General features: G+C 42.1%; 1 protein-coding gene across 2 annotated transcripts in view; it reads right to left on the bottom strand.

Annotated features, from left to right (window-relative positions):
- Window positions 1-335: 335 nt before the first annotated feature.
- col5a1 (procollagen, type V, alpha 1) overlaps window positions 336-26,192 on the bottom strand; it is a 66,860-nt gene continuing 41,003 nt past the window's right edge. Inside the window, exons 14-67 of one of the 2 annotated variants that reach the window (XM_086096522.1) lie at window positions 25,770-25,865; window positions 25,630-25,686; window positions 25,483-25,536; window positions 25,243-25,296; window positions 25,114-25,167; window positions 24,971-25,024; window positions 24,849-24,902; window positions 24,715-24,759; window positions 22,864-22,917; window positions 22,706-22,750; window positions 22,410-22,463; window positions 22,289-22,333; window positions 21,964-22,017; window positions 20,940-20,984; window positions 20,808-20,861; window positions 19,592-19,636; window positions 19,421-19,474; window positions 17,730-17,837; window positions 17,590-17,643; window positions 17,095-17,148; window positions 16,498-16,542; window positions 16,314-16,367; window positions 16,135-16,179; window positions 16,008-16,061; window positions 15,835-15,888; window positions 15,694-15,747; window positions 15,397-15,504; window positions 14,708-14,797; window positions 14,406-14,459; window positions 14,123-14,230; window positions 13,780-13,887; window positions 13,583-13,636; window positions 13,454-13,507; window positions 13,271-13,378; window positions 13,139-13,192; window positions 12,692-12,799; window positions 11,522-11,575; window positions 11,288-11,395; window positions 11,159-11,212; window positions 11,021-11,074; window positions 10,885-10,938; window positions 10,751-10,804; window positions 10,442-10,549; window positions 10,313-10,366; window positions 10,181-10,234; window positions 9,895-10,002; window positions 9,134-9,187; window positions 9,026-9,061; window positions 8,897-8,950; window positions 8,133-8,400; window positions 7,745-7,857; window positions 5,888-5,956; window positions 2,697-2,930; window positions 336-1,780 (exon numbers count right to left, since the gene is read on the bottom strand). In XM_086096522.1, the coding sequence (XP_085952648.1) occupies window positions 1,634-1,780; window positions 2,697-2,930; window positions 5,888-5,956; window positions 7,745-7,857; window positions 8,133-8,400; window positions 8,897-8,950; window positions 9,026-9,061; window positions 9,134-9,187; window positions 9,895-10,002; window positions 10,181-10,234; window positions 10,313-10,366; window positions 10,442-10,549; window positions 10,751-10,804; window positions 10,885-10,938; window positions 11,021-11,074; window positions 11,159-11,212; window positions 11,288-11,395; window positions 11,522-11,575; window positions 12,692-12,799; window positions 13,139-13,192; window positions 13,271-13,378; window positions 13,454-13,507; window positions 13,583-13,636; window positions 13,780-13,887; window positions 14,123-14,230; window positions 14,406-14,459; window positions 14,708-14,797; window positions 15,397-15,504; window positions 15,694-15,747; window positions 15,835-15,888; window positions 16,008-16,061; window positions 16,135-16,179; window positions 16,314-16,367; window positions 16,498-16,542; window positions 17,095-17,148; window positions 17,590-17,643; window positions 17,730-17,837; window positions 19,421-19,474; window positions 19,592-19,636; window positions 20,808-20,861; window positions 20,940-20,984; window positions 21,964-22,017; window positions 22,289-22,333; window positions 22,410-22,463; window positions 22,706-22,750; window positions 22,864-22,917; window positions 24,715-24,759; window positions 24,849-24,902; window positions 24,971-25,024; window positions 25,114-25,167; window positions 25,243-25,296; window positions 25,483-25,536; window positions 25,630-25,686; window positions 25,770-25,865 (3,963 nt within the window). In that variant the 3' untranslated portion in view covers window positions 336-1,633. Of the gene's footprint in view, window positions 1,781-2,696; window positions 2,931-5,761; window positions 5,831-5,887; window positions 5,957-7,744; window positions 7,858-8,132; window positions 8,401-8,896; window positions 8,951-9,025; window positions 9,062-9,133; window positions 9,188-9,894; window positions 10,003-10,180; window positions 10,235-10,312; window positions 10,367-10,441; window positions 10,550-10,750; window positions 10,805-10,884; window positions 10,939-11,020; window positions 11,075-11,158; window positions 11,213-11,287; window positions 11,396-11,521; window positions 11,576-12,691; window positions 12,800-13,138; window positions 13,193-13,270; window positions 13,379-13,453; window positions 13,508-13,582; window positions 13,637-13,779; window positions 13,888-14,122; window positions 14,231-14,405; window positions 14,460-14,707; window positions 14,798-15,396; window positions 15,505-15,693; window positions 15,748-15,834; window positions 15,889-16,007; window positions 16,062-16,134; window positions 16,180-16,313; window positions 16,368-16,497; window positions 16,543-17,094; window positions 17,149-17,589; window positions 17,644-17,729; window positions 17,838-19,420; window positions 19,475-19,591; window positions 19,637-20,807; window positions 20,862-20,939; window positions 20,985-21,963; window positions 22,018-22,288; window positions 22,334-22,409; window positions 22,464-22,705; window positions 22,751-22,863; window positions 22,918-24,714; window positions 24,760-24,848; window positions 24,903-24,970; window positions 25,025-25,113; window positions 25,168-25,242; window positions 25,297-25,482; window positions 25,537-25,629; window positions 25,687-25,769; window positions 25,866-26,192 lie in introns of both variants that reach the window. The other variant, XM_086096523.1, reaches the window with a different exon arrangement.

Genomic DNA, 26,192 nt, shown 5'->3' with positions numbered 1-26,192 from the left:
TTGAGTGTGATCATGATTTGCAAACTCCCGGAAGTCAGCACAGGAAGAGTGAAAAACAGAATTGTCCAGTTTTGAAAAAAATAAACCAAACCGCGGCTACGTTAGCAACCGCGAGCTGCTGTCCGGATTCGCTGATTTATTCAACAAAGACAACTCAAAAGATATAAACTCGTCATACCCGAATGGCCTTTTTTACACTTAAATTTGTGATGTACATATTTTTATTATTTTTTATTAAATAATACAATAAATAATGGTGGTGACAACAAGAGAGCAAACTTAACCATTTCATGCATACAGATGAGTTTTAATGCTTCAAAAGACATACAAAGGAGTGGATGGCCACAGTAAACTTTGATTTATTGACATTTTGAAAACCCCCAAAAAAGAGGGAGAAAAAAACAAATAGATCTATTTTTGTTTTTTGTCCGTACACAGGTTTGACAAAGACAAAAAAATAATAATCTAAATAAATCAGAACAATGGCTGTTTCTACAAAGCATATGGAGAAATTGTGCAAGTCACATATTTGTTTATTCAAATATTTTTATTATTTTTGAAAATTAGGAAACATGAACAGAAAAAAAAATTGTGTGAAGAAATTCTGTGGTAAGATACTAGTGGTCATAAGCGTAAGAGTGCATAGTTGGAACAATTATTATTATTATTAAAAGAAAAACCTGTTTCAGAAGAAGAAAAAGCACCTTTCCCATTCGAAATGTCGACTTTAAAGCTCTTGTTGTGTGTGTGTTTTTTTTGCCATGGTTTTTCGTCACGAGCATCAACAACAACAAAAAACGCTCTTTGGGTTATTTCTTGTCACTCTGATTCATTCCCGAAATTCAAGCAGATGGCTGCGTTGAGAGGAAAAAAAAAAACTTACAATATGCAGCAAAAAGATCGACGAGGGAAAATACCAAGTGTAGCACCACAGAAGAGAAAAATAGCACCGAAGTTTTTCCGATTTTCAGGTGACGTCATCCGATTTTTATTTCTTTCGTTTTTTTCGTTGCAAATCATTCGAGCATATATTCTTCTATTTTTATTTCCATTCATACAAACAAGAATCTCATTTTTTTTAGTCCCTCATTTGTTGTCTTTTTTAAAACATCGAATTTCTTCGTCGTCGATGATGATGATGATGTCATTGCCGTATCCGCCCAGTCGATTGAGTCACATGCACGTTTTGAAGCCAGTAGAGCAATAAAACAAACACAAGGATCAATATACAGAATGTACTTACAAACATAGAAATTATTTATATATTTATATATATTTATAAAAATAAAAAAAAAGAAGGGCTGGAAGGGGAAGGGACAATTATGCACAAACGAAGCTCCCAACAATAAAGCGAAGAACGTGCGTGACAGGAAGGAGGAAGAGGAGCCAAAATGGAGTCCATGGCGGGAGATGACACCGGTGCGAACAGCACCATGTGATCATCCACTTTCAAAACTTGCATGTGATGGAGAAGGCACGCTGAGGTTTCAAGGTTATTTCCTCTCATCCTACAGAATTTGCTTTATGGAAAAAAAAAACATTTTTTTTTTTTTTTACAAATAGAATTGTCCTAGAAACAAAAATAAGTGTTGTTTGTTTTTCTTTAAATTTGCCTCCATATTTCACTCAGTCTTTAGCCGAGGAAGCAGACCGGTCCCACTTCGAAGCCGAACTTCTGCGTGGAGCCTCCAAAGTCGTTGAACATGATGTCCACAAATGGCACCTGCTCCACTTTGGGAGTGTTGATCTCCAGTACTGTCCTGTCGTAGCCCTTTTTCAGCTGCGGGAGACAAAAAGCCGACATGAATTGAGATGAGATGTAAGATGTAATTTGATGCATCTAAAACGACATCCTGAATGATTATCTTAAGAGCTATTTTTCTTCCCACACTCTAATAACCCAACTATGGGTCAAAAATGGACCAATCCTCTACTTGGGTCGTTTTGAAATGTGTCTTTTAAAAGAAACTCTACAAACAATAAATTCCAAATAAATTTTGCAGGGGCAGTAAACTGATCAAACTATTTATTTATTAATAAAAAATAACACGTTATAATCATTTAAGTGCTACACAATGATTGGCATCAGCATGGATGAGATGAAAATGTTTTCATAATTCTAATTCAATAATTAAAAAGATTCAGAATTGTGCAATAAAATCAGGTCTTTCATAAAAATATAAGAAAATACTTTTAAATTCACGTAAACGGTAAATTTCAAGAAAACAGTACGATACAAAAAAGGGCCTTTAAAATTCTATTTATGGGCAAAATGAAATCTTAAAAATAATCGATTCATGGTTTTATGAATCGATTTCACACTCGAAAAGAAAAATCGATTCGATATCGATTATTCGATTTCTTAAACTCAGCCCTATTTGTTTCTATGCCGATCCAGCGAATAGTTTTTTGGTGTGAAACTGACAGTGGCAAAAATTTTGGCCGTCGATTAATCAACGTCATCAAATTCGCATTGACTACAAAAAATCTCTACCCATTCAACCCGTAGTGTACGGTGTGTTAAAAGTGACTTTTCCTCCCCACACGTGCCGCAAAAATATCGTATTTGTAAACCGGTTCATTATTTACTATCGTAATAAATCATAATGAAACGGGGTACAGCTGTGACAAAATGGCAAACATTTTCACCCCTTCCGATAACAATCGAGAGGACCGACGGCGTCCTCTGTGCTTACCGCGCAGCCGTCCAACACGGCACGGATGTAGGGGTTGTTGTCGTAAGACATCTCCTCGTCGTTGGAGCCCAGGAAGCGAATGGCCTTGTCGTAGTTGTCGCCGTCCTGGTCGTGCCAGGCCACCGACTGGTGGCAGCTGTACGTCAGGTTCTGGCGGGCGGCGGCGCTCAGCAGGCGCATGAAAGTCATCTGCACCACGCCGATGGGGCTGCCTTCAGCGTCCACGTAGGAGAGCTGCAGCGGAAAAGCGAAACAGCGGCGGTTGTTTTTAGTCTGGTTTGAAAAGCTAAAAAAAAAAAAAAAAAAAAAAAAAAAAAAAACGGGGGAGGAAACCAACCAGCATGTGATAGAGGCAAAGATGGTGAGTAAAAAAACATTTCATGAAAGAATCTGCAGTATGTATTTGCATCTATGTGATGATTAGAATTCTTATATGGATTAGTTTAATCTTAGCTAGTACTACTATTACTATTATTACTTTTAGACCTATTAAGTAAATAGTAAAAGCAGCAAAGTATCTCAGTTCTGTAGCTTCCCTTTACTTCTTTTTAACTTGAATATCTATCTCAGTCATAATTTTTAATAATACATTTCAACTTGCTTCAAAAATTCACAACCCCCCACGGGTTCAAGTGTCAATTTTCTCATAATGTATCTTTCAATTTCCTTCACAAGCTTCCAGCAAGTCGAGTTTCCGGTTACATTTGTTACTTCCTATCACTGCAGAAGTTTTCAATTACAGCAAAAACTCAGATCTTTAGAAGAAACGTGAGTAATCCTGATTATATTTTCAGCTCGTTTGGGGCTATAAAATGTACGACCATACATCATCAAGTTTCTATCGATTGTTACATTTTAGTGCAAATCGATCGATGCTGGAAGGTTAATGCCAACAAGTCCACGTTAATTAGCCGCATTTTCCGATCTTAGTTGCCTTCCTTGTTAACATGGTTTGAATATTTTTCCAAATTTCTTAACTATTGGCTTTTTTTTTTTTTTTAATGATTAGCTACGTCTTTATTCGTTTGTCGAAAACTACGCCATCATGTATTGTTCAGAATGAGCTCGTGACGCTAATACTTTTAAGGTAGCGGGTTACAAAATGAGGCGATTCTCATTTTGCGCTGGTGTTGCAATAAAGTGAGCCAGATCCCATTAAGGTGAAGACTGATTTGTATACCAACCATGAGAAATCCATTAAGGTCCACATTGTGGCTTGGTCGTTCCCGACAAACTTACTGGGCGCATGCGCAACGGCAGCCGTTGGAACGAAGCATCCTTTTGTCTCCACGTCGTCTCCATGCACTTTCGTTCGGTCGTTCGTTCGTTCGTTCGTTCGTTCGTTCGTTCGTTCGTTCGTTCGTTCGTTCGTTCACATGCATCTCCCGAGCCACAGTAGCCACACTAACAATTGGACTTGATGACCAATTGAATGGTACGCTGAACTTCAAAGGCCCGAATAGCCACTCCAGTGGTTTGAATTGGTTGAGATATGAGGAAAGGAGGAGGTACGTTAAAGTATCAATTCATTTGATCATTTCTGGAATATTTTTTCTTTCTGGTTTCCAAATGAAAGCTATTTTTTAAACTAAGGTATGCTAAGTTGATCAAATTTGGTTTGAAAATCAAGTTCAACTTCTAACGTTGGCGTACCATTTAATTATTGAAGAGTGTCGACACTGTGGCCCAACGAGTTCAGATGGTCATGCTCCCCCCCGCCCCCCCACCCCCACCTGCCCAGCATGTGGATCCAGGAACATTACCTCTTTGTCATCACTATCATCATCATCATCATCATAACAGCCTCAAGGGGACTGAGTGTCCCGGAAACCCCCCGGGTGGCTGGTGACTGAATGTCCTGACCCGCTGGACTCGCAACATCGACACCCAAAGTCGAATTCGAATTTGGAGAAGGTTGTAGAAATGAAGGTTGTGTTCATGCTTGCTTGTGACGCCATTCAAAAAAAACGGCGAAGCTTCAAACGAGCCCACAGAGACCTTGATTTACCTGTTCAGCTCAAAGGCCAAAGACACGGGACAGTAGCACCTCTAAACTGCAGTTATTTCTGTAACACCCTAAGACGGAGCCAAAACCCTGGATGATAGTAAAGTAGTAATTGGTATCAAGGAAGTAGAGTATGCTGAAGAAGCCTCTAATGGCACACTAATGTACCATAGCACAGTAGTTAGCAATCACTGAGCTAGATCCTAGAATCCTAATCCTTGAACCCGAACCCTAGATATAAAAACTCAACCTAACTGTATGTTGGTGCATTATTGCCCCCCCCCCCCCCCCCACACACACACACTCCAATTAACTGAACACAACCTTCAAGTGGAACCTTTTAGACTTGAACCTTTTTCAGACTTAGCCTCGCAATTATTACCGATTCTTCTTGAGTCAACGTCGTCAGGATATACAGTCACTCTCTTGGGAATTGGGACAGGGTGGCGGCAGGACAGGACGTGCCATCCGCCCTCCCGTCCGTCCATCTGTCCGGGTTCTGCTGTTGGACTGAAGAAGCATGCGTCTCATGCCGAGTCATGCACCACCACCACCAACAACCATCGTAACGGTAAGCCAAGCCATGTGCCGCATAAACACACACTACTACTAAAAATTTAGGGGTGTTGGGCTTTCAGGTGAAATATCAGGATTAAAATGAAGTCCACTATTACCTTAACATACAAATTAAAGTTCACTTGGATAGGTTGTTGTGTACGGAGGAGGATTAGGACCAGTGAAGAGAGAGAGAAAAAAAAAAAAGTTTGGCAGGATTCTCACTTTATTCTCAGAATTCTGACTTTAAATTCCGATTTTATTCTCAGAATTTTCACTTCAAAGTGAGAGAATCCTGCCAAACTTTTGTTTTCTCTCTTCACTAGCCCTAATTCTCATTCGTAGATGTGCAATTTTGGTTCATCCTGGAATTTCACCCAAAAACTAGGTAGCCCTTAAATTTCCAGAGTAATGCACTGTACTTTAGGTGCAGTACCATAACCATGCACGGCCTGGGGGCCCACACAATCCCAGCCTGGGCCGCAGGTGTGGGGGGGCCACTTACCAGGGAACCTCTCTTGTAGTGACTATACCATGTGCCTGGCGAGTCTTTGGGCCATTTTGCCATTTTGCTCTGTAAAAACCATATAACAGGCATTCAGGGAAAGGGAGTCAGGAAAAGCCAGCTTACCAGTTTACCACGTTTGAATTCACTGAACCAGGAGCCGGGGTTCTCCTTTAACCAAGAGGTGAGTCTAGCCTGGGGGGGGCACGGATCGACAGGAAGGAAAAATCGTTAGTGTTGCCCATGAGGGAGAGATGATTAGTTCACCCCTTTCTCGTTCATGCTTTTCCTCAGGGGGGGGGGGGGGGGGGGCTCTGAGGAGTGAGGGTAGCTGTCCACACCTGCCAGAATGGACCAGAGTGCCGCGGTGCCGCTTTGGCCAAAACAAACTGCAGCTGGCAGCTAATTGCTGCTGTAAAAATTGCAGCATAGACAGAGATGAATGAAGACACCGCGGTCCGCCGGGGGCTTTGCTGTGGTGCTATTTAAAGACAGCAGACCTCAGCTCTTTGACATTGATGAAGCTGTGCATGGCTCTGTATTAAAAATGTCATCATACACATAATACACTAATGATGATGCGTGGGGGAAGTTAACCATTGTATACAACGTGGATTTTGGGAGAGTACCCATAAAATGAAAATGCAAAGTCCTTAAAGAAGTGGGCACGCCAGCAATGATGGATGGATGATGGGAAGCACCACTCAAAAAAAGAAGAAGAAAAGAACCTTGATGTTATCCAGCGTGACGAGAAAAGATAGAATAACAAATTGAATACTTCAGGGGGTCGGTGAAGGTAACCCAAGCTTCAAAGAAAGTACAAGACTGAGGTGGTTTGGACATGTAATGAGGAGAACTAAAGGACAGCATGTCAGAAGAGATCTGATGCAAAATGGAAGTACGGAAATGAAATAAGGAAGAACACGACACCGATGGGGGAGACCGTACCGAATCAGATCTGAAAGAGAAACAAGTGGAAAAAAAAAGGTAAGCTATTTACAGGAATATTTTGGCTCGCACAAAATGATGCCTTTCAAATGGGGGAAAAGCCAAACCCGAAAAGAAGAACAAACGGCTAAATGAGATCACGATGACAACTGAAAAGTTACACCTTGCCTGGATGTGTATTTTCAGATGAGGAATTGGCGAACTCTAGAAGCAACAACATCAAACAATTCTCCACGGCCATGAATGGGAGATGTTGAGCTTCTCCAAATCTGTTGCGTCGTCATTGGTAATGATCTCAATCAAGATCTCAACCTCGGTTGACTATCTCTCTAGATCTATTCGCGTCTTTTAAGTCACGTCGACTTCTGCAAGAGCTTAAAAGAATCAGTCTAGAGTACACGCCTGTATGGTGTAGAAATAAAGTCATCAGACAAAATAAATACCTAACTAAAGTACAGATACCAGAAAAAAATTACTTAAGTACATTAACAAAGCAATTGTACTACTCATACCCCCCCCCCCCCCCTACTGGACAGGAAATGCTCGACTAATATCGCAAAACCTTGACAGCGCGGGATTTCTTTTCCTCCTTCTCCACCTCAGCTTCATTATTCCCGGCTTAAGCAAACTGACACCGCTCCTGTGGGGTTGGGACTGGCTTGGCGAGAGGCCTCATTAAAATGGCCGCCACGCTGTACTCCCACCCGACAGACAGATCGCACCGCTGCTCTCGTCTTTACGTAAATAAAACCAAAACTGGTTAAATTGTCTGTCTCGATTCCCGCTGTTCGGAAATGAATAAAGGCAAGAGGATGTACAAGTGAAGGGAGACTTAGAATAGTAACATCACCCACCCCCCTCCCCCATGCCCCCTCCAAATGGAGGCTAGTAACATGGGTACCAGAGTGGAAATAACACAATTTAATGTCAAAATCAGTGCTCTGATTATGCACGAAGTCGTACGGTTGCTAGCATGGGAGTCATGTTACCCGCTCTGCCGAAGCCAAGGCTAAAAATAGCAGCGCCCCTACTCACCCCTTCAGACTTCTTGTCGGGGAAGATGCAGCTCTCGCCACCGGCTGTGAAGTTACAGTAAACCTTGAAGGAGTCCCGTGAGCAGCCCTGGTTGGGATCGATCCAGTACTCGCCTGTGGAGAGTCAGAAGACGCATTGGGTTTCATTTGACCCTCGAGGAATATACTCAGCGTCCCTTCACTTTATCACGGTTCACCTACCACCGTCACGCTATATCGTAGAGCAAAAGTATCAACTTGTCTGGCAAGGAAAGGGTAATCTAGTCACAACGATAGCTTGTAATGTTGCATGTATAAAGAGGCGTGGCCTAATTGAGTGACATGAGGAACATGGACGAAGAGTCTTCAATGAGTTTTGGCTAACTGGTCATGGCGCAGTGAATACCAACCATCAGGGAAGTCCGGGTGACACAGCTGTAGGTCTTTGCAGGTGCGGGCAGGGTTGGCCTGCGTACCCAACGGGTGCTTCATCTGCTCGATCTCCAACTTAAGCGAGTTCAGTGAGCCGAAGATTTCCTCCATGCCGTCGTCATAATCCTTGTAGTTGGCGTCCGCTGCCTCGTCATCCATCATCTGGCTAGCGTCAATGTTTCGGCGCGAGCGGCCCTTGGTGGAGGCCTGAAGAGGCAGTGGGTGGATGACGTCGCCAGGGGGGCCCTGTTTAGAGACAGGAACGATTCATCAAGGGGTACTCGAACATTCGAAATTCTGTCTCCGCATCTGACCCATCCGCTGAGGGAGTGGTGAGCACCCCGCAGGGGCCGCGCCTGGGAATCATTTGGTGATCTAACCCCCCAATTCCTACCCTTAATGCTGAGTGTCAAGCAGGGAGGCAAATGGGTCCCAATGTTATAGTCTTTGGTATGATTTGGGATTGAACCCACAACCTCCCAGTCTTAGGGCGGGCACTCTACCACTAGCCACTGAGCTGGTCTAAAATCCAGTACATTTACAAATCTGCTGTGTTTACCTTTGGAGTATATATTTTTCATTTAATCTATCAGAACACTTTGTAAACATTAGTATAAATACAATTTGAATTGAACTTTGTTAAATATTCTTGAGGTCAAGCTTGGTGTAAAATGTTTGTGTACTTGGTGAGTTAGCTCATCAGAATCATTCACATCGACCTGGTGAAGAAATGTTGCCTTACCGGAGGGCCTTGGGTTCCTGGGGTACCAGTCTCTCCCTTAGGTCCAGTTTGACCCTGAAAAGGGAAAAGGACTTCAATTATAGTGGTTTTAAAAGTAGTCTGACTGTTCTTATTCGTCTAACAACTTACAGATGAGCCTTTGGCACCTTTAGGACCAGCAGGACCCTGACAACACAAAGTTGATAAAGTCATCATGATTTCATCAAACAAGACTAAGTAACGTGAATGGTGTCTTACGGGTAATCCAGGTGGACCAAGTGGACCAAGAGAACCAGAAGGACCAGCAATACCCTAAAAAAAAGACAGAATAAAGTAAAATTACTGCAATTGTTTGTTTGTGGCAGGGTTCTGGAATGTGAATAGCATGGTCATAGGGTAATAGGTTAAAATCTAGCAGTAATCCCTTAACTTCACCTATAGGCTCAAAACAAAGATTGCAAATACAAGCAGCAGTAACGAGCTAGTGATCATCTGGGGAGGGACTAAGTATTTCAGATGCTTCCCTGATGAGGTGTTCTTGGCCAATCTAGACCCTGAAGAAGATCTAGGACATGCTAGAGAGACAACATCTCACAAGCTGGCCTGGTAATGTCTCGGTATTCCCCGATGGAGCTGGATGAAGTGACCGCAGAAAGGGAAGTCGACTGTAGGTCAGTGCTTGTCTACTTCGACTGCCCCTTCGGCCACCCGAACCCAGATGAGGAGAGGAAAGTGGATGGTTGGATGTACACTACATGCGAAAACGGACCAGGCCCTGACGCAAATAGTTTTAAGCGTAACAAATAACAAACAACAAACTATCATCCCAAATCACTTCAATATCATTTTAAACTCATCTTACAACAATAGCCTTAATGAATGAAAATGAAGGGCTTGAGCTTGATTTTCATTGTATTTTGTTAATGACAAGTAAAGACAACCCATTCCAGGACCACCTTCTTTGACAATCAATTGGCTTTCCCTCCTGCCCTTTTGACGACGACCTTTCGTTCACTCACGTTGTCTCCTTTGGGACCACCAGTTCCCGCCGGACCAGGAAGACCTCTATCGCCCTTTTCTCCCTGCTCGCCTGGTGGTCCAATAAGACCGATGAGACCCGGGTGGCCCTGAGGAGAGAGAGCACACAGCTAGTCAATAACACGCCAGCGCAGACATTAGCACCATCATACATCTAACTGCCAGCCAGTGCTCTAATGGTTTGATGGCTGCGGGCAAACAACACAGATGATCAATCGGTTAGGAAATGAGTCCATTAGTCTTTGTTGTTACAATTTATAGCCTCACCTTCTCTCCTTTGATACCAGAGTCTCCTTTCAAACCAGGTAAGCCCGGAGGACCCTGTGATTTTGGAGGAAGTAACAGTCTGATAAGTATTCGGGTCACAAACCCACCAAGACAGATCAAAGTTAAACTCACCATTGGCCCGGGAGGTCCGTCTGGACCAGGAGCACCAGGTAGACCTTGTTCCCCCTGGGCACAAATAACAAACGTTGATGTTGGGATCACGAGAAAACATAATTACGTTTTTACAGTATTAAAACTTACAACGGGGCCAGGAATTCCCCTGAGGCCTTCAGAACCGGTTTTGCCAGGCGATCCTTGAGGTCCAACAGGACCGGTCTTTCCTTGAGGACCTTCCAAGCCGGGATCTCCCTTTTGGCACGGACACAAAATCATACACAGAAATGATTTTAGCTTCCGCTCGTGCTGCATCAGTAATCAGATTTCTTCAGTGTACAGCAGCCTTGACTAAATTCAAGGAAAACTATCGTTTAGGAGATCATTCTCCACTCGTTTGTTGGTTGTTGTTTTTTAAAATATAATTATATATTTTGAACTTGTGCTCTCTTTTACCTTGATTCCTTTCTCCCCTTGTCTTCCCTCAGGTCCCGTCACGCCGGGTGGTCCCTGTTTGGGAAAACATGGCATGATTATTGTCTTGGAATATGACAGTGGGTAGAACAATGGCACAGGAGGAGTATACTCACTCTCTTTCCTGGTGGTCCGGAGGGACCAGACTCTCCAGTGGGTCCAGGGGAACCCTAGCTCGAAATATTATAGATTAAAACATCTGAAGTACAAAAGAATATCAATGTGATTTTTCAACAAGAATGTCACACTCACAGCCTGACCGGCCTCGCCGTCATCTCCCTTGTCACCAGGTGGGCCGTCTAAGCCCTGCACAAGACAACCAGAACCCATCCTTTTAGTTCCGTAGACCACATTAAGTTTGCTCATTCACAGTATAGACGTTGTACGTACAGCTGTACCGGACTCTCCGGGTGGACCTGGATCACCAGGGAAGCCACTTGGACCCTGAAAGTCGACACAGTGGCCTTAAATCACTTTTCAATACAAACTGCAATGAGATGAATCCAGAAGGGAATTTACAGGGCTGCCTTTGGGACCGTCATCTCCAGGGGGACCCTTGGGTCCAGGTGGTCCAGCAGTACCAGCCGGACCACCCTCTCCCTTCTCTCCTCGCTCTCCTCTCGGTCCCTAGAATCATGCAAGCACAAATGGATATTCAGTGCAACATTGTGGGTGAAAAGGACGCGAGGATGCGGATTTTCACTGACAAAATGTGATGTTCCTGGGTTGAATATCAGTGGCAAAGTTACTCACCGGTGGACCACCATCGCCCTGTAGACCCGGCTCTCCGGTCTCCCCAGCGTCTCCCTGGAGAGAGAGTAAGGATGGATGAGAGACATTTGAGGAGATTTGTCGACGATAGCATAGCAAGCATGGCAAAAAAAAGTGGTTTTCTGAAGAGGTTTGATAATGCCAACCCTTGTGGTACAACCCGCTCGTTCACCGCACAATGAAGCCTGTCTCCATTTTTATGAATGAAGACCTAATCTCGTGGCTTTACATCCCCTCTGGGCCTGACTGCTTCTCATCTGCTGACAACAGCCCAAGTGCCAGCATGACTGACAGCTACTCAGCACCCTTATTATGCTGATGTTCCGCCTCGTAAAAATGCCATTTCGGCGGAAGTGTCATTAGCCCAAAGAGAGATGTGAAAGCATGGAGTTGCCATTTCGCAAGGGATACGATTGAGCTATCAGAGGCTTGTAAGAGGCATTTTTCAAGCTTCTTTCTGTGTATTAATGGTACAAAGTCAACCCGGTAATTTTCCTTGACAAACACATTTCATACTCCCTTTAAAAGTCAACTTTTTAGGGTATCGCTACTGTGAACTCCAACAATGGGCGCCTGAACATGACCTGGAAAATTTTCCAACATTGGAGAAAGTAACAAAGCCCTTTCAGACTTTGAGGGGAAACATTATTGTCTTCATTATCGTCGTTTAAAACTCTTCAGTTTGTTTTGCTGCTTCTCTCGTAGCACCGTCACTGCCTGACATCGTCGTCCGTACATTTGAGGAGGTTTACTGTCAACTGACTTATGGTATTAATGAATGCATTCGTCACCCGACAGATGCGAGTTGTTTGTCGTACTGACAGAGCGGCCAGGCAAAGTGTTTACACACAACAAAGTCTCCTCTTAAATCAAGTAAACTCGAGCGACGTGGCACTCGCTTGTTTGCAATTCTCACCCTCCGTCTGGGGAAACAAAGAAGGATGGAGAAGTGAAAGTGTCATTTGCCACAATCCATCTCGGCAAATGGAGCGGAATTGCGGGACGGCCAGTCACGACAAGGCACAAACTTGTCAGGTTCCCAGGAGAGGAAACTGCTCTCTGAGATGTGCAAAAATTGCAAACACGCCGAAGGAATAAAAGTGTGGAAGGCCAAGTAAACAAAGAACAACAAAAAAAAAAAGAAAGACTTACTTTCTCGCCAACAGCACCAGGGTTGCCAATACCACCAGGAGGTCCCTGAGGTCCATCGGCACCAGAGGATCCGGAGGGGCCTCTTGGTCCAGGCGGGCCGGGTGGACCCTTAAAAGAAAAATGTTGAAACAATGTGAAAAATCTTGAAATTGATTCTAATGACAGTAAATCCCGATTGAATGACGGCTCATTGTTCACACCCCGTTTGTACTGAGATCTACTAAGGGAAAACAATGCACTTCTACAGAGGTCCTAACTGGAACTAATCTCCACTATTGTCACCGTTTCCACAGAGCAGAGAACATATATACTCGTGAGTAATATTATATTGTTGAAGGTTTATAATTACTGTAACCTCTATGCTAATTTTGTTAGCATTCAGCTAGCAGCTTTTCGTTAGTGTATGTTCAATTTATAGCATATTTTTATGTCTCATATGGCGCTTACCATCTGACCAACATCGCCTGTTTCTCCTTTTTCGCCAGTTGGACCGGGCAAGCCCTGCAAAAAACAAGAGATGCATCAATCAATCACAGTGATGCGGGGAAAATGCCCTAACAGATTCAAACTTTTGCTCACCTGCAGCCCGACTGGGCCCGGGGGTCCGGGGAAGCCTCTGGATCCTTCGTCTCCCTTCTGGCCAAACAGACCTTGCTGACCTCTGGGACCAGGCTCGCCATCTGCTCCCTGCACACCCGAAGCAGGTAAACAGGTCAATTGCCAATTTAACACAGACTGGTGCACGAAAATTAAGTCACTCACAGCAGGACCAGGAGCTCCGACGGGTCCTTGGGGTCCGGTGGGGCCGGGTGGACCCTGTTGATTTTTAGGAATGTGTTAATTGATGATAATTGAAGATTGAATATAAGGGAAAACCTCAGAGTAACTCACATGTTCGCCTTTGTCACCTTTGCTTCCTTTCTGGCCGGGTTCTCCAAGTTCTCCCTGAAAAACAAAGCCGTCACAAGTATTGCAAATGTAAAGTCGACAGAAAATTTTCAGGCAAAAACACAGGTGAAATAAACGCAGAGACCGAAGCTTTTAGAGACTACTTCAGCTTGTAAGAAAAGCTGACAGACATATCCCACCTTGTCTCCGTCCTCTCCAGGTGGTCCAGGAGGTCCCCCGGGTCCTGGTAGACCCACCGGTCCCTGAATACCATCTCTTCCGGCTGGGCCTTGAGGTCCTTTCTCTCCCTAAAAACAATTTTAGACACGGAATCAGCACTCATGATTCAGAATGATGGTATGAACTCGATCTGGCAATTTTTCATGTTTGGTGGTAAAGGCACTTTCATACTGCTTGTAAAAGTTGTTATTTTCCACCAACACCAACAGTTTTTCGCCTTTGAGGGTAGGAAACACCTTTCCCATTTCCCGTAAAAGCCGGCTTCAGAACTCATTTAATTTCTGGGACTGCAGACATTCTTACCGGTCCGCCTTTCTCTCCTGAGGGGCCTGGGGGTCCCTGGGGGCCAGGGCGTCCAGGCAGGCCTGTGGGTCCGGCGGAGCCAGCTGGACCACGTTCGCCAGGAGAACCCTGCAGTACAAAGTATTGACGTTAAGGTCCGCTGTTGACAGTATTCAGTATTTCCTCTTTATCCAAAGAAACAAAATGTTTAAAACAAGAATCATGACTTTATTTAATCGCATTAAAACAAAATATTGACAGTTAGTTACATTCAAGGATTTATGCCAAATGCAGAGATACTTACAGCTGGGCCAGGTGGGCCGTGAGGACCCTCGTTTCCTTTCAGACCGTGAGCCCCCTGCAAACATAAGTGGAGGTTTTACAACACAGCACAGTTCTTTAGCTTTTGCCTTCAAAATCTTTGTTTCTGGCTCTGTGTCAAAGTATGAGCAGATTACACAACGAGTGGGACTTTGTATGTGGATTTCTGAACAAACAAGGCAGGATCACATCGTCGTTCTTTTCAAGCCCACACAAGGTCTCGCCGGGCTTTTGATAGCCCACGAGCGTTACGCAATGACAACGCAGAGTGAAGATGATACTGACCAAGGGGCCGGGCAGTCCTCGGTCTCCGGGGAAACCTCGCAGCCCAGGTGGGCCGTCCTTACCGGCAGGGCCAAAGGGTCCTGGGTCACCCTGTGGGCGAAGACAACACAATGCCATGATGCCCTCAAAGGAAGTTCAAAAGTATCGGTTGTATGCGGAAACAGGCGTTCAATTGCACATGCACATTTGCTATCATGCAACCCACTCAGATCATAAAGAGTCCTGATTCTTGCATTCATTTAGCATTTTTTTGTCCCCTAAAATAGGTTAAAAGGTATTTTTCAAAATTCATTTATCTCATTTAATAGTTAGTTAATTAATGTATTCATTCTAAACAATATTTTAAACAATAAGCAATTTTATATATACATTTTTAAAATAAATTGATTTTTAAAATATGTTTCTAATCATTGGTTGTTTTAGTGTAAATAATGCATTTTTTAAATGAGTAAAATAAATTATTTCATTAAGTGGATAGTTGAATTGATTGTAAATCATAAATGTAAAAATAATTAAAACTTTATCAAATAATTGATTCATCAATTACAAATAAATTAATCATACATAAAATGAATAAAATAATAAAAATAAAACATGACAATGACTTATTTAATTATTAAAATGACATTTTTACATTTTTAGAAATGTTTATTTTTATTTCTATAACCAAGTCACGTTTGAGGACTCACCTTAGCGCCTTCCTTTCCGGCAGCTCCGGGAAGACCCTGCTCACCAGGTGGACCAGGGGGTCCTGGGTGGCCTCGATCTCCCATTGGGCCAGTCTCGCCTGTTGGTCCCTACAAAATCACAAGGAATATTACACTTTCATAATAACTAGTAGCGTGAACATATTACTTAAATATTTGCTTGTGGGATCTTATCATGGCTCTAGAACAGATTTTTTTTCTTAATTTCTGATTCACAATCCCAACAAATGGGATTCATTTCCAGCTTAAGGGTTCCATTGTGTAAGAGCAAGTACTCACCTGAGGTCCGACAACACCTGGAGGACCAGAAGGGCCCGTCTTTCCTTGGAATCCCTGTGTGTTGCAGGAGAAGAAGAAGGGTTGTCATGTGGCTTTTCTGATGAAGTGACGAATAAAATCATTTTTTAGGCAACCACTCACAGTCTCTCCTCTCTGCCCAGGGTGTCCAGGAAGTCCGTCTTTCCCGGCAGGCCCCTGAAAAACCACACAATGTCACACTTAACACAACATTAAGTGGATGGATTGAGGGTGGACCTTAATGACAAAATGTAACATAACAAAATGTGTAAAAAATGAAGGGGGTGAGTACTTACAGGTGGGCCCTTTGGTCCTGGGAATCCTGTTGGTCCTTGAGGTCCTGGCAGACCCTGACGCACAAACAACAATTTATTAATGAGATTTATTCGAATTATTAATTTAAGATCTCAGGAAGTCACCTACCCTCTCGCCGGGAGGTCCTGATGGTCCGTCGGTCCCTGAGGTGCCCTGCGGAAAAAAAGAAACTCTTTTGTTGAAATTTCCATTAATGGGAATAATAAAAATTATTATAAATGAGTATAATAAAATAGGTCAATTCAAAACTAGATAGATTTGACATTTAAAGTAAAAGTTTGACGCACTTTTGGTCCAGCTTTTCCCGTGGGTCCTCTGGGTCCTCTCTCCCCTCGAGGGCCCTGCGGAAAACGAGGAATGGATATTTATTAAGGCAAGACCCTCAGATCCCCACCAGGATTCATTTTGGTTGTCTGAGGTGCCAAGATGGCCATCTGTTAGTGTCACGACTCTGCTGACTAAGGCACTCACCGTCGGTCCTCGCTGGCCACGTGGTCCCGACTTTCCCGCCGTTCCCTGCGGACATAAAAGGAAGAGTGGAATAGTTTTTCCCATCATTTCTATCTGAGACATTTAGGATGTTGAAAAGCAAAAATATCAGATTCTGTGTAATATTTTGTATGCATTTTTATGCTATGCTAAAATACAATATTATGCTAAGCTATGCTATGTTAAACAGTTTTTACGTTACGTTTTGCTTCGCTATGCTACAATGTTTTGTCATGCTACTATGCTATGTTTTGCTACATGATCCTGTTTTATTTTTTTATGCTGCCCCACATTATGTTATGCAATGCTGTTTTGCTAGAGTGTGCCATGCTATGTTATGTTAATTGCTACGTGTCGGTGTTATCTTGTGCTACTCTACGTTCAGTTGGGTTCACTCCGCGATTTCAAGCTATGCTATGTGATGTCATGCTATCCCATGTTATGTTAAACTACTTAAGGTTGTGCTATTGTATGTTATGTTATGTTACTGTTCCACTTGGTTATGTTGCGCTGTCATACTACACCATACTCTATTTGTATTTTATCCTACGCTATGTTATGCCATAGAGTCACACTTACCCGAGTTCCTTTCTCTCCGTTTGCACCAGGGAAGCCTTGGAAACCTTGAGATCCCTATAATGAAAAACAAGAATTGTGTTTTTATTCTCACTTAAAATATATTTTTTTAATATAAAGTGTAAAAAATATAACCACTTTTTTTTTGTTCTTATCCACAGCTATTTTACATAAACAGTGACCGACCCTGAGGTGCAAATTAAGCCAATCTGAAATGGAAAGAAAATCATTCCTGGAAAAGGCACGATAAGTTTATTTTTTGGTAATTTGGTGCAAAAGTTTTATTCTTACATTAAATTAGCAATGCCAATCTGACCATACAAAAACTAGAATGTAGTCTGCCAAGTTCTAACTATGAACAAAAATAAGTAGATTGTCTTTGGGAAAAATCATTCAGCATTTTCCTACTGTTTAATATTTTACTTGAAAACAAATTGTGGCCATTTATCCTAAAAATGAACAACTGTTCATATGTGGTCAACTGTCCCCAATTGTTACCTTTGGTCCTTGTCTTCCAGGGTATCCGGGCAAACCAGGAACTCCAAGTTTACCCTGTGAGATGAAATAGCCATTTGAGTGGTGATATAAGTGCTATGTTAACATCACATGCTAGCTACACGACTGTGACTACTTGTTACCTTCTCGCCAGATGGGCCGAGAGAACCTGAGTCTCCAGGGAGACCCAAGCGACCCTTGGGCCCTTCGGGACCGTCTTCACCTCTGGGTCCCGCCGATCCAAGCTCGCCCTATGTGGACAGGGCAAGGGCCAGCGTTAGCATCGATGCCACAAATGTTAGCATTGAAGGTAAGAGAAAATATGGTTGAAAAATTAAAAAGCAACACACTTTTTTTCTGGCAGCTTTTATGTTGGATTATCCTCTAATCTATCATATTGATCGACCTGTTCTCTTGAAGAACTGGAGGAAAACTCTCCAGGGTATGATGGGTTTAAAGCGCCATTGATTTTTTTTGCAGTCAGGTAGACTTGGATGCTTTGGTGTTTGAAGTGCAGGCTGAGGTAAAAACTGACGATGTGGCTACATAGAAGCTCGTTCAGGCTACAGTTTAATGTAAAAGGCCCTGAACTCAAGGTAAAAAAAATAAACTGCGGTCAAGTTAAAGGCTACAACTCGTGGCTAAGATGCACCGGCAAAAAGCTTTGACTAAAGGTTAAAAAGAATATGACTGATGGTTAAAGACTATGACTCAAGTGAAAGACTACAACTCAAGGGTATGACTCAACACAAAAGACTAAAGTAAGGGTTGCCAATACCGCCTGTAAATCCCCAAATTAACCTAAAGCCAAAGGCTAAAAGTCAAGGTTATGACACAAGGTTATGAATCATGGTTAAAGGCTATGACCCAAGGTTTTGACTCAAAATTGAAGGTTACAAATGAATCAAACTTAAAAGACTGGGACTTGAGGAGAAAGACTGCGACTCAACTTAAGATTCAGACTCGATGTAAAAGGCCTATAGTGACTCAAGGTTGTGACTAAGGCTAAAGCCTACATATAAGACACAATGAAAATGCTTATGACAAAGGCTTTGACTGACGAAAGACTCTTAAGTGAAGATGCTACCAATCGAGGTTATGATTCAAGATTGAAGCCTACAATTCAAAAGTTACCCATCAAAAAATAAAGACTTGGACTCAAGGTTGCAACTCAAGAAGGCTATGTCTCTGCGTAATTGGCTACGATTCAAGGTTGAAGCCTCCAACTCTTGTCAAGTCAAAGGCTACGACTCAAGATTTGGACTCGAGGTTAAGACTATGGACTCATGGTCAAAGGCTACAATTCAAGATTCCAACTGGAGTTTGAAAGATACCACTGATGGTCAAAGAGTATATCGCAATGTAAAAGGCTCTGACTCAAAATAAAAAGCCTACAACTAACAGTTAAAAGGCCAAGGACTCAAAAGTCTCTGCCTTTGCAGTTAAAGGCGACAACTCAATGTGAAAGACTGATCATGGCTAAATGCTAAGACTTAAGCGAAGGCTACGACTGTAGGTAGGTTATGACTCAAGGTTAAAGCCTACAAATGACACTTACAAAGTTAACAACTCAAAATGACCAATCACTGTTAAAGGCCAGGACTCAAGGTTATGAGTCGCGGTTAAAAGCTACGACTCAGAAGTATTGACTCAAAGTGAAGAGTCACAACTCTAACGTTTTAAATTGCAGGAATTACGACTGGAAAGCGGACGGTGCCTAGCGATTGTAATGGCGCCTTATGTTTGATCATTACACACAATCCCGCAGCGGATCTAGCGTACCGAAGCGCTACTTTTGGCTTTCATACAAGAAAACAAGCAAGGAAAGACTTACCCTATCACCCTTGATACCCATATCTCCCTTGAAGCCTGGGAAGCCGTCTTCTCCCTGGCAACAAGAACGAGGCTCAATTTAAATGGAAATTCTTCAAATGACACCCGGGGATGACAGACGACGCACCATGAATAATCATCCACGAGTTACTAACACTTCTCCTTCGCTTACCTTCTCTCCTTTGGTTCCTTTCAGGCCGCGGATGCCATCTGCTCCCTGAGACGCAACAACGTAAAAAAAAAAAAGTAAGCTACAGAGCTAAAAAGTTTGCATACAAGAAAATGTTACAAAATTCTCATCATGTTAAAACATTTTTCTCAAAAATATCACTTGATTCTTGTATTATTACTAAGTGTGACTTTTCCTTTAAAATATTTATTTTTTTATTGTAATACATTTTCTCTCTCCCGCCAAAAAAATAACTCTCATAATAACGCTCATACTCATTACGATTTTACTAAAAATTCATAGTAGCACTATTTTATTTCCAGAAAAAAACACTCGTTAGTCTAATACTACAACGAAAGTGTTCAAGAAAAAAATCCCACTTTGCTCCACTAAAATTACAACAATTTTATGGGAAGAACTTGACTTTATATTTGTGAAATGACAACTTTTTTTTTTCATCGCAAATCTCAATTTAATGTCTTTATATTGAGATATATTTATTTATTTATTCATAGGGGGGAAAACCCTTTTTTTCACATGACATATCTTTTCTGAAAATTATTTTATTTGTCTAAATATTACAGCTTTTTGAAAAAATGTCCCACCTTATGTTGTAATTTATCAACTATTTTCTTGGAATATACTGTATTATTTTCGGAAATCTGCTTTATTCTCCTACTGCTGTGAATTTTTCTTATTTATAAAAAAAAATCCCAATTTATTAACGTTAGTTATTACTTTTAATTCTTTTAAAATGCTTCCCATCACATTAATAAATTTTTAAACATTGAGACTTTATTCTCCTAATATTACAACTTGAAAAAAAAGTCCCACTTTATTCTTGTAAAAATAAAATCTCATAACTTATGAGACTTTATTCTCGTAAAAACTTTTTTTTAAATCCCCATATTGTCTTTTGTTAATAGTGCAACCTTTTGCTTGTAAAATCCCACTTATTTTCTCATAATGTTATGACATTTTCTTCATGAAAAATTCTACTTAAGGCTTATAAAATTCCGACTTTTTTTCTCCAAATATTGACACTTTATCTTCATGATTTCCTACTTGCCGCTTGCAACTTTTTCCTCTCATAATCTTATGCTATGTATTGTCTTTACAGCATCACTCATACTCAATTGTAGACACGTATTTTCTTATGACAACCGTCGCTAACAGTTTCCTTGTCAATTCGTCAGCCCGTGGTGGATTGGCAACTCACCTTCACGCCTCGCGGTCCGGGATAACCGATGGGTCCTTGAGGGCCGGCGGGTCCCTGGCGACAAAACGTAAGGTCAATACTTGAAGCTCACATACACAGACACGCAAAAGTGTGGCGCAGTGAATAAGTTACCAAGTGTCCCTTATCTCCGTGAGGTCCTTCTTTTCCAGGGTGACCCTAAGAATCATAACAGTCAAAAAATATCGTCTCATCTGCGTGTAATGGCAATCATTAAAGACTTATAATGATGGCCAAAGATCATCGTAAAGACATATTATTTATTATATTGCAATAAAAGAGGAAGTGGTAAATCTACTGGAGGACAAAATAAATGGAAATGTTCATTCACCAGCGAGGACTTTGTTCTTAATTCGCTGCTTTATGGTCTCACAACTGGACTTCATATATACATATGTACTCTATATGTTCTGTGTATGTGTGTGTGTATATATATATATATGTATATATATATATATATATATATATATATATATATATATATATATATATATATATATATATATATATATATTATGCACACATGCGCATTCCTTATTTCAGCCGAGAGAGTGCTGAGATTGGAAGGAAATGGAGCACTGATGGCTTTCCAGTGTTGCCACTTTGGGAAGGAAATGGATCCGAGACAAAGTGCATTTGGGCGCCAGCAAACAAATGGTAGGATTGGAAGAAAAAAAAAATGGGGGAAATAAAGGAAGTGCAAAGAGTTATTTGTATTCTCAAGGCCAAAGAAGGATAAGGGAGCGTATTGCAGGCCGAATACTGATCCATATGATAGTTTTTTATAATTACAAAATTGACCGTGAGTTGGTTGGGGCGTAGAAATAATGCAAAAAGGAATTAAAAAAAATGGTGTAAATGCATATTATATGATTATTATGTATTAGTCATTTATTGTATAATTATTTTAATTTTTTTTAATGCTGACTTCAAAAGCACAGAATCAGAAATCAGCGACTGGGGGGGAAAAATCGGAGTGACTAAATGGCGTCATTGCATGAATGTACAAAATCCAAATGCATTGTGGGACGTATAGATTTAATTTGCTGTTGTCTGACGATAACCAGATTGATTGCAAAAATAAGATGAAAACATTTACAAAAAATCTTTAGGTACGTGGTAAAAAAGGGGAACTCACAGGTGGTCCGTCAGCTCCTGGCATTCCTGGCAAGCCGGGCTTACCATTGGGACCCTGCGAGTAGAAAAATAAATAAATAAAGAAGAAAATATATAAGTCACACTACGAGAAATAAATCTGCATGCGTTGGAGGAAAGCGGCTACATTATTTAATAGTTGACTAATTAAAAAGTAGATGGGAGCCGTGTTTCACTTGTGCCTCGGAGGCACGCTGCGCTCATGACTTAGCATTAGCATTCGCATTAGCATCCCATTAAGTCGGATTGCAGAGGTGGCAGATTCATGCCTCCAACGTAGTTAAGTTTCACAAAAACAGAGACGTCACCTTGTCTCCGGGTGGTCCGATGGCACCTTGAGGCCCACCAAGTCCCTGCAGGGAGGTTAAAAAAACAAACTTGTATTTTCTCCGAAAGAACATCGACAATGTTTTCCGAGCGTCGACTCACCTGAGCTCCAGGGTTGCCTTGCTGACCTGGAGGTCCTGGTTCTCCTTGAGGTCCCTTTGGGTCAGGTGCAAAAAATCATCAGCCATCATTTCCAAGCAAGACTTTTACTACAACCAAAAATCCCTCAAAAGTTGCACATGTTCAAATAAGACTAAAATGCCTCCAAATTAGCACAGATTAAAATTAAATGAAAGTAAGACTACTAAAAATCCTCCAAAAGTTGTGAGTTGAGTGAAATGACTCTTTTTCCATTTCCACCCCGAAAACCAGTTGTGTCCATTATGCTTGTCACTTACGATGTTGCCTTTGGGTCCCGAGTGACCGTCCACTCCAGTGACACCCTGCGGGACGCCACATGAGACAGAATATTACGGCATCAAACATAAACATCCATAAATATTAGCCGTAGCTTTAGCTGTGGAAGGCTAGTGGTGGTGAGGATGAGGAGACTCACAGGAGGTCCGGGAGGTCCCTGAGGTCCTTTAGGTCCCAACAAACCACGGGGTCCCTGGGAAAAGGGAAGAAGAATGACATCAGAAATACCATCACGCCAGCCTGCTGCCATTGAGTTTGGTCATCATAACCCCCCCCCCCACCAAAAAAGTTTTAACTTGATTTACTTTAATTTTAATTGAATTCCGTTACATCACTTTCCTCCCAAATGTCCTACAGTGGACCAGAGGGTCCAACTTGGCCCACAGGACGACAACTGTCTGAAACTTATACACAATAACTGCAAAAAACTAACAGCAACATTTCTTCCTTAAATCATCAACGTGATTTTTTTTTAAAGATCATATTTTATTTACACATCTGTTCTAGTCATAATGTGAAATCTTGTCCAGTTCCTGTGACTTAAAATTTTGGGCCAAAAAGAATCAACAAAATAAAACAATAAATAACAAAAATCAACAAAATATCTGTGGATTTGTGTAATTATTTTAATGGTCTGTTCCAAATGAGTTCAAATTGCAGAGTTTGTGGCCTGCACCAAAAATGAATTTGATACTAGTCTACACCCTCAAGATCAGTTTTTTGTTTTCCACTTTCCCTGCCTGCCTGTGTGCAATGTGCATGACATCAGGCCGGTGTAGCACACCCTGGTGGACAAAATAAATCATAACGGCAGTTCCAAGAGGCCTTGGAGGAGGTGAGCTGCCGAGACTTAATGGAGGTTAAAATGAGACGACCGTAAATCCCCCAAACGTTGCAAGGCTGAACGTGACTCAACCATTATTGCAGATTTTAATGAGACTACTGTAAAACCCCAGAAGTTCAAAGTCTTAAAATGAAGTAAATCCTCTAAAAATTGAGCAGTACGGTTACCCGTAAATCCCTTAAAATTGGGCTAGTGTTAAGTCCCCAAAATATTTTTCTATTTTGTACATTTAAAATTTTTCTTCATCGATGTGATTCTCTTCCTGTCTGTATACCGATTTGCTTTTATTGCTGCTGGAAATGTCAATTTCCCTGAGGAAGTCAGCCAAAAGGGATCAATAAAGTCAAGTCTAATTCTAAAATGTGCAGGTCAGAATAAGATTATTGAAAATTGAATTTCAATTGAAAAAGACTACCATAAATCCCCCAAATGTTATGCAGGTCATAACAAATTATACTGTAAAAAAAAATAAAAATACAGTGATTCCTTCAAATGTTCCAAGTCTTAAAATGAAACTAGAAATCCACCATAAATTGCACATGTTAAAATAAGGCTACCATGAATCACCCACAAGTTGTGCACGTTAAAACAAGGCTACCAAAAAATAATATTATAAATAATATTGCGCAAATTAAAATGAGGATTTAAAAAAATACTACTCGAATACCCCCCCCCCCCAGAATGACTAAAATTCTGAAAATCCCTCAAATGTTGCGCAGGTTCAATTGAGACTTAAAGTTCGCCAAAAGTTGTGCAGGTTAAGACGACTGCAAATCAAATGTTACATGCATGGGTAGAAACGAGTCTACCCCAAATTCCATGAAAGTTGTGCGGTTCGAAAAGAGAAATCCATAAATCCTATTAAAATGTCAAGGTTTAAAGTAAGACTGCCGTGAATCGCACAAAAATTGCACAGAAATGAGGAATCCGCAAATCCCGGTAAAGTTGCATGGCTAACAGAAAAGACTTGAGTAAAGTCCACAAAAATTAGGCAAGTTAAAATAAGACTGCCCTAAATTACCGTACCTTCAAATCCTCTCAAAATTGCTCAGGTTATGAGAATACCGTAAATCCACAAAAAATTACGCAGGCTAAAATCCCACTCATAATGTAGACATGCTTTTCTTCAAAAATGAGAACACTCACTGATTCCCCTGGAAGTCCCCTTGGTCCGATATCTCCGTCGTCTCCCTGCAGAAAGAGAACGAGAAAATGATCACGATCACATGGGAAGTAGATACGTTTTTGTTTTGTTTTTCCGTGGGTGCTGCTGGTCTTACCCTCTCTCCATCCTCGCCGGTTGCGCCGGGTGGTCCATGGGGTCCCGATTCACCCTGGAACCAAGCGCATTGGTGTCAGGAAAACGGGAATATCAACAGGGGGGAAACAATCGGTGACTCACTCTGTGTCCTTTTTCACCAGGAAGTCCGGCCAGACCGTCGAAGCCGCGATCTCCCTGGAAAAAAAGAAAGAAGAAAACATTGCAGCACTTCCAGGTTTGCGGAATTTCATATGACAGCCGAAGTCCGAACGGGCTCCACATACCTTGGTTCCGGACTGACCCGGCATACCCCTCGCGCCATCAGATCCGGCGCGACCCTGCAAAAGTTACGATTTGTATTATTATTATTATGATCTTGTAATTTTTTGGCCCTGACTTTGCGTCACTCGTACCCTTCTGCCGGGCTTTCCGGAAGGTCCACTTGAGCCCACTGGTCCCCGTTGACCCTGCACGGAAATTCCCAATTCAGCATAAATTCATGAATAAAATAAAGTCAAATTCAACTGAAATAATCTGATTTTAATTACCATACAATATGATAAAAACATAAACACAATATAATAAACCACATGGTCAATAACGGTATTCTATTAGCGCCATTATTTTGTCATTTGGAGTGGTTAAATATTCACCTGAGGACCGGACTCTCCGGACTCTCCCTTCAGTCCCGCCACACCAGGAGGACCCTGAAACAACAACAACAACAACAACCCTGATAGGTGACATCATCCTCATCCCATCTGTCATGTGACCTGGGCCGACTTCCTTCTCGTACGCACCAGTGGGCCGGACCTGCCCGTCAGTCCCATGGGGCCGGTGGATCCGCGCATCGCCAGCTGGACACGGGAGCACGAGAACCATCATCAAGACGGAATACGCGCAAAGTGCGGTCGGAGACGTGCGCGGGCCGCTCGCTTACCCGAGCCTGCTGCATGATGGCCTGCATCTGGGCCTCCTGAGCCGACATGGCCGGTCCCTTCTGTCCGGAGTCCCCTCCTCCGGCGCTGAATCGGAACTGCGACGGGGGAAGGACATACAAGTTGACCAAATATGGTAAAGAGCAACTCCAGTTTGATTTGTAAGCCATTTGCAAGGTCTGCTACAAACTTCTCAGGTTTGAGTTGGAATCCACGCTTTTCTCCGGGTACTCGATATGGCCCACATTCCAGAAACATGCATGTTGACGACGAGAAGTGCGAATGTTAACATATGGCCTGTGACCAGTCCAGGGTGTGCCCCACTTCTCTCGCCAAAAATGATCTTAAATGATCTGAAGACTCTTCATTTATCCATATGATCCGAATGTAAATGTTAAAATGGTTATTTGTCTCTATGTGGCCTG

The sequence above is a fragment of the Leptonotus elevatus genome, chromosome 15 (assembly GCF_054856555.1).
Source record: "Leptonotus elevatus isolate MCC_2025b chromosome 15, RoL_Lele_1.0, whole genome shotgun sequence".
NCBI lineage: Eukaryota > Metazoa > Chordata > Actinopteri > Syngnathiformes > Syngnathidae > Leptonotus > Leptonotus elevatus.
The sequence above is the reverse complement of the archived record's forward strand: the minus strand, read 5'-3'. Positions and strand labels throughout refer to the sequence as shown.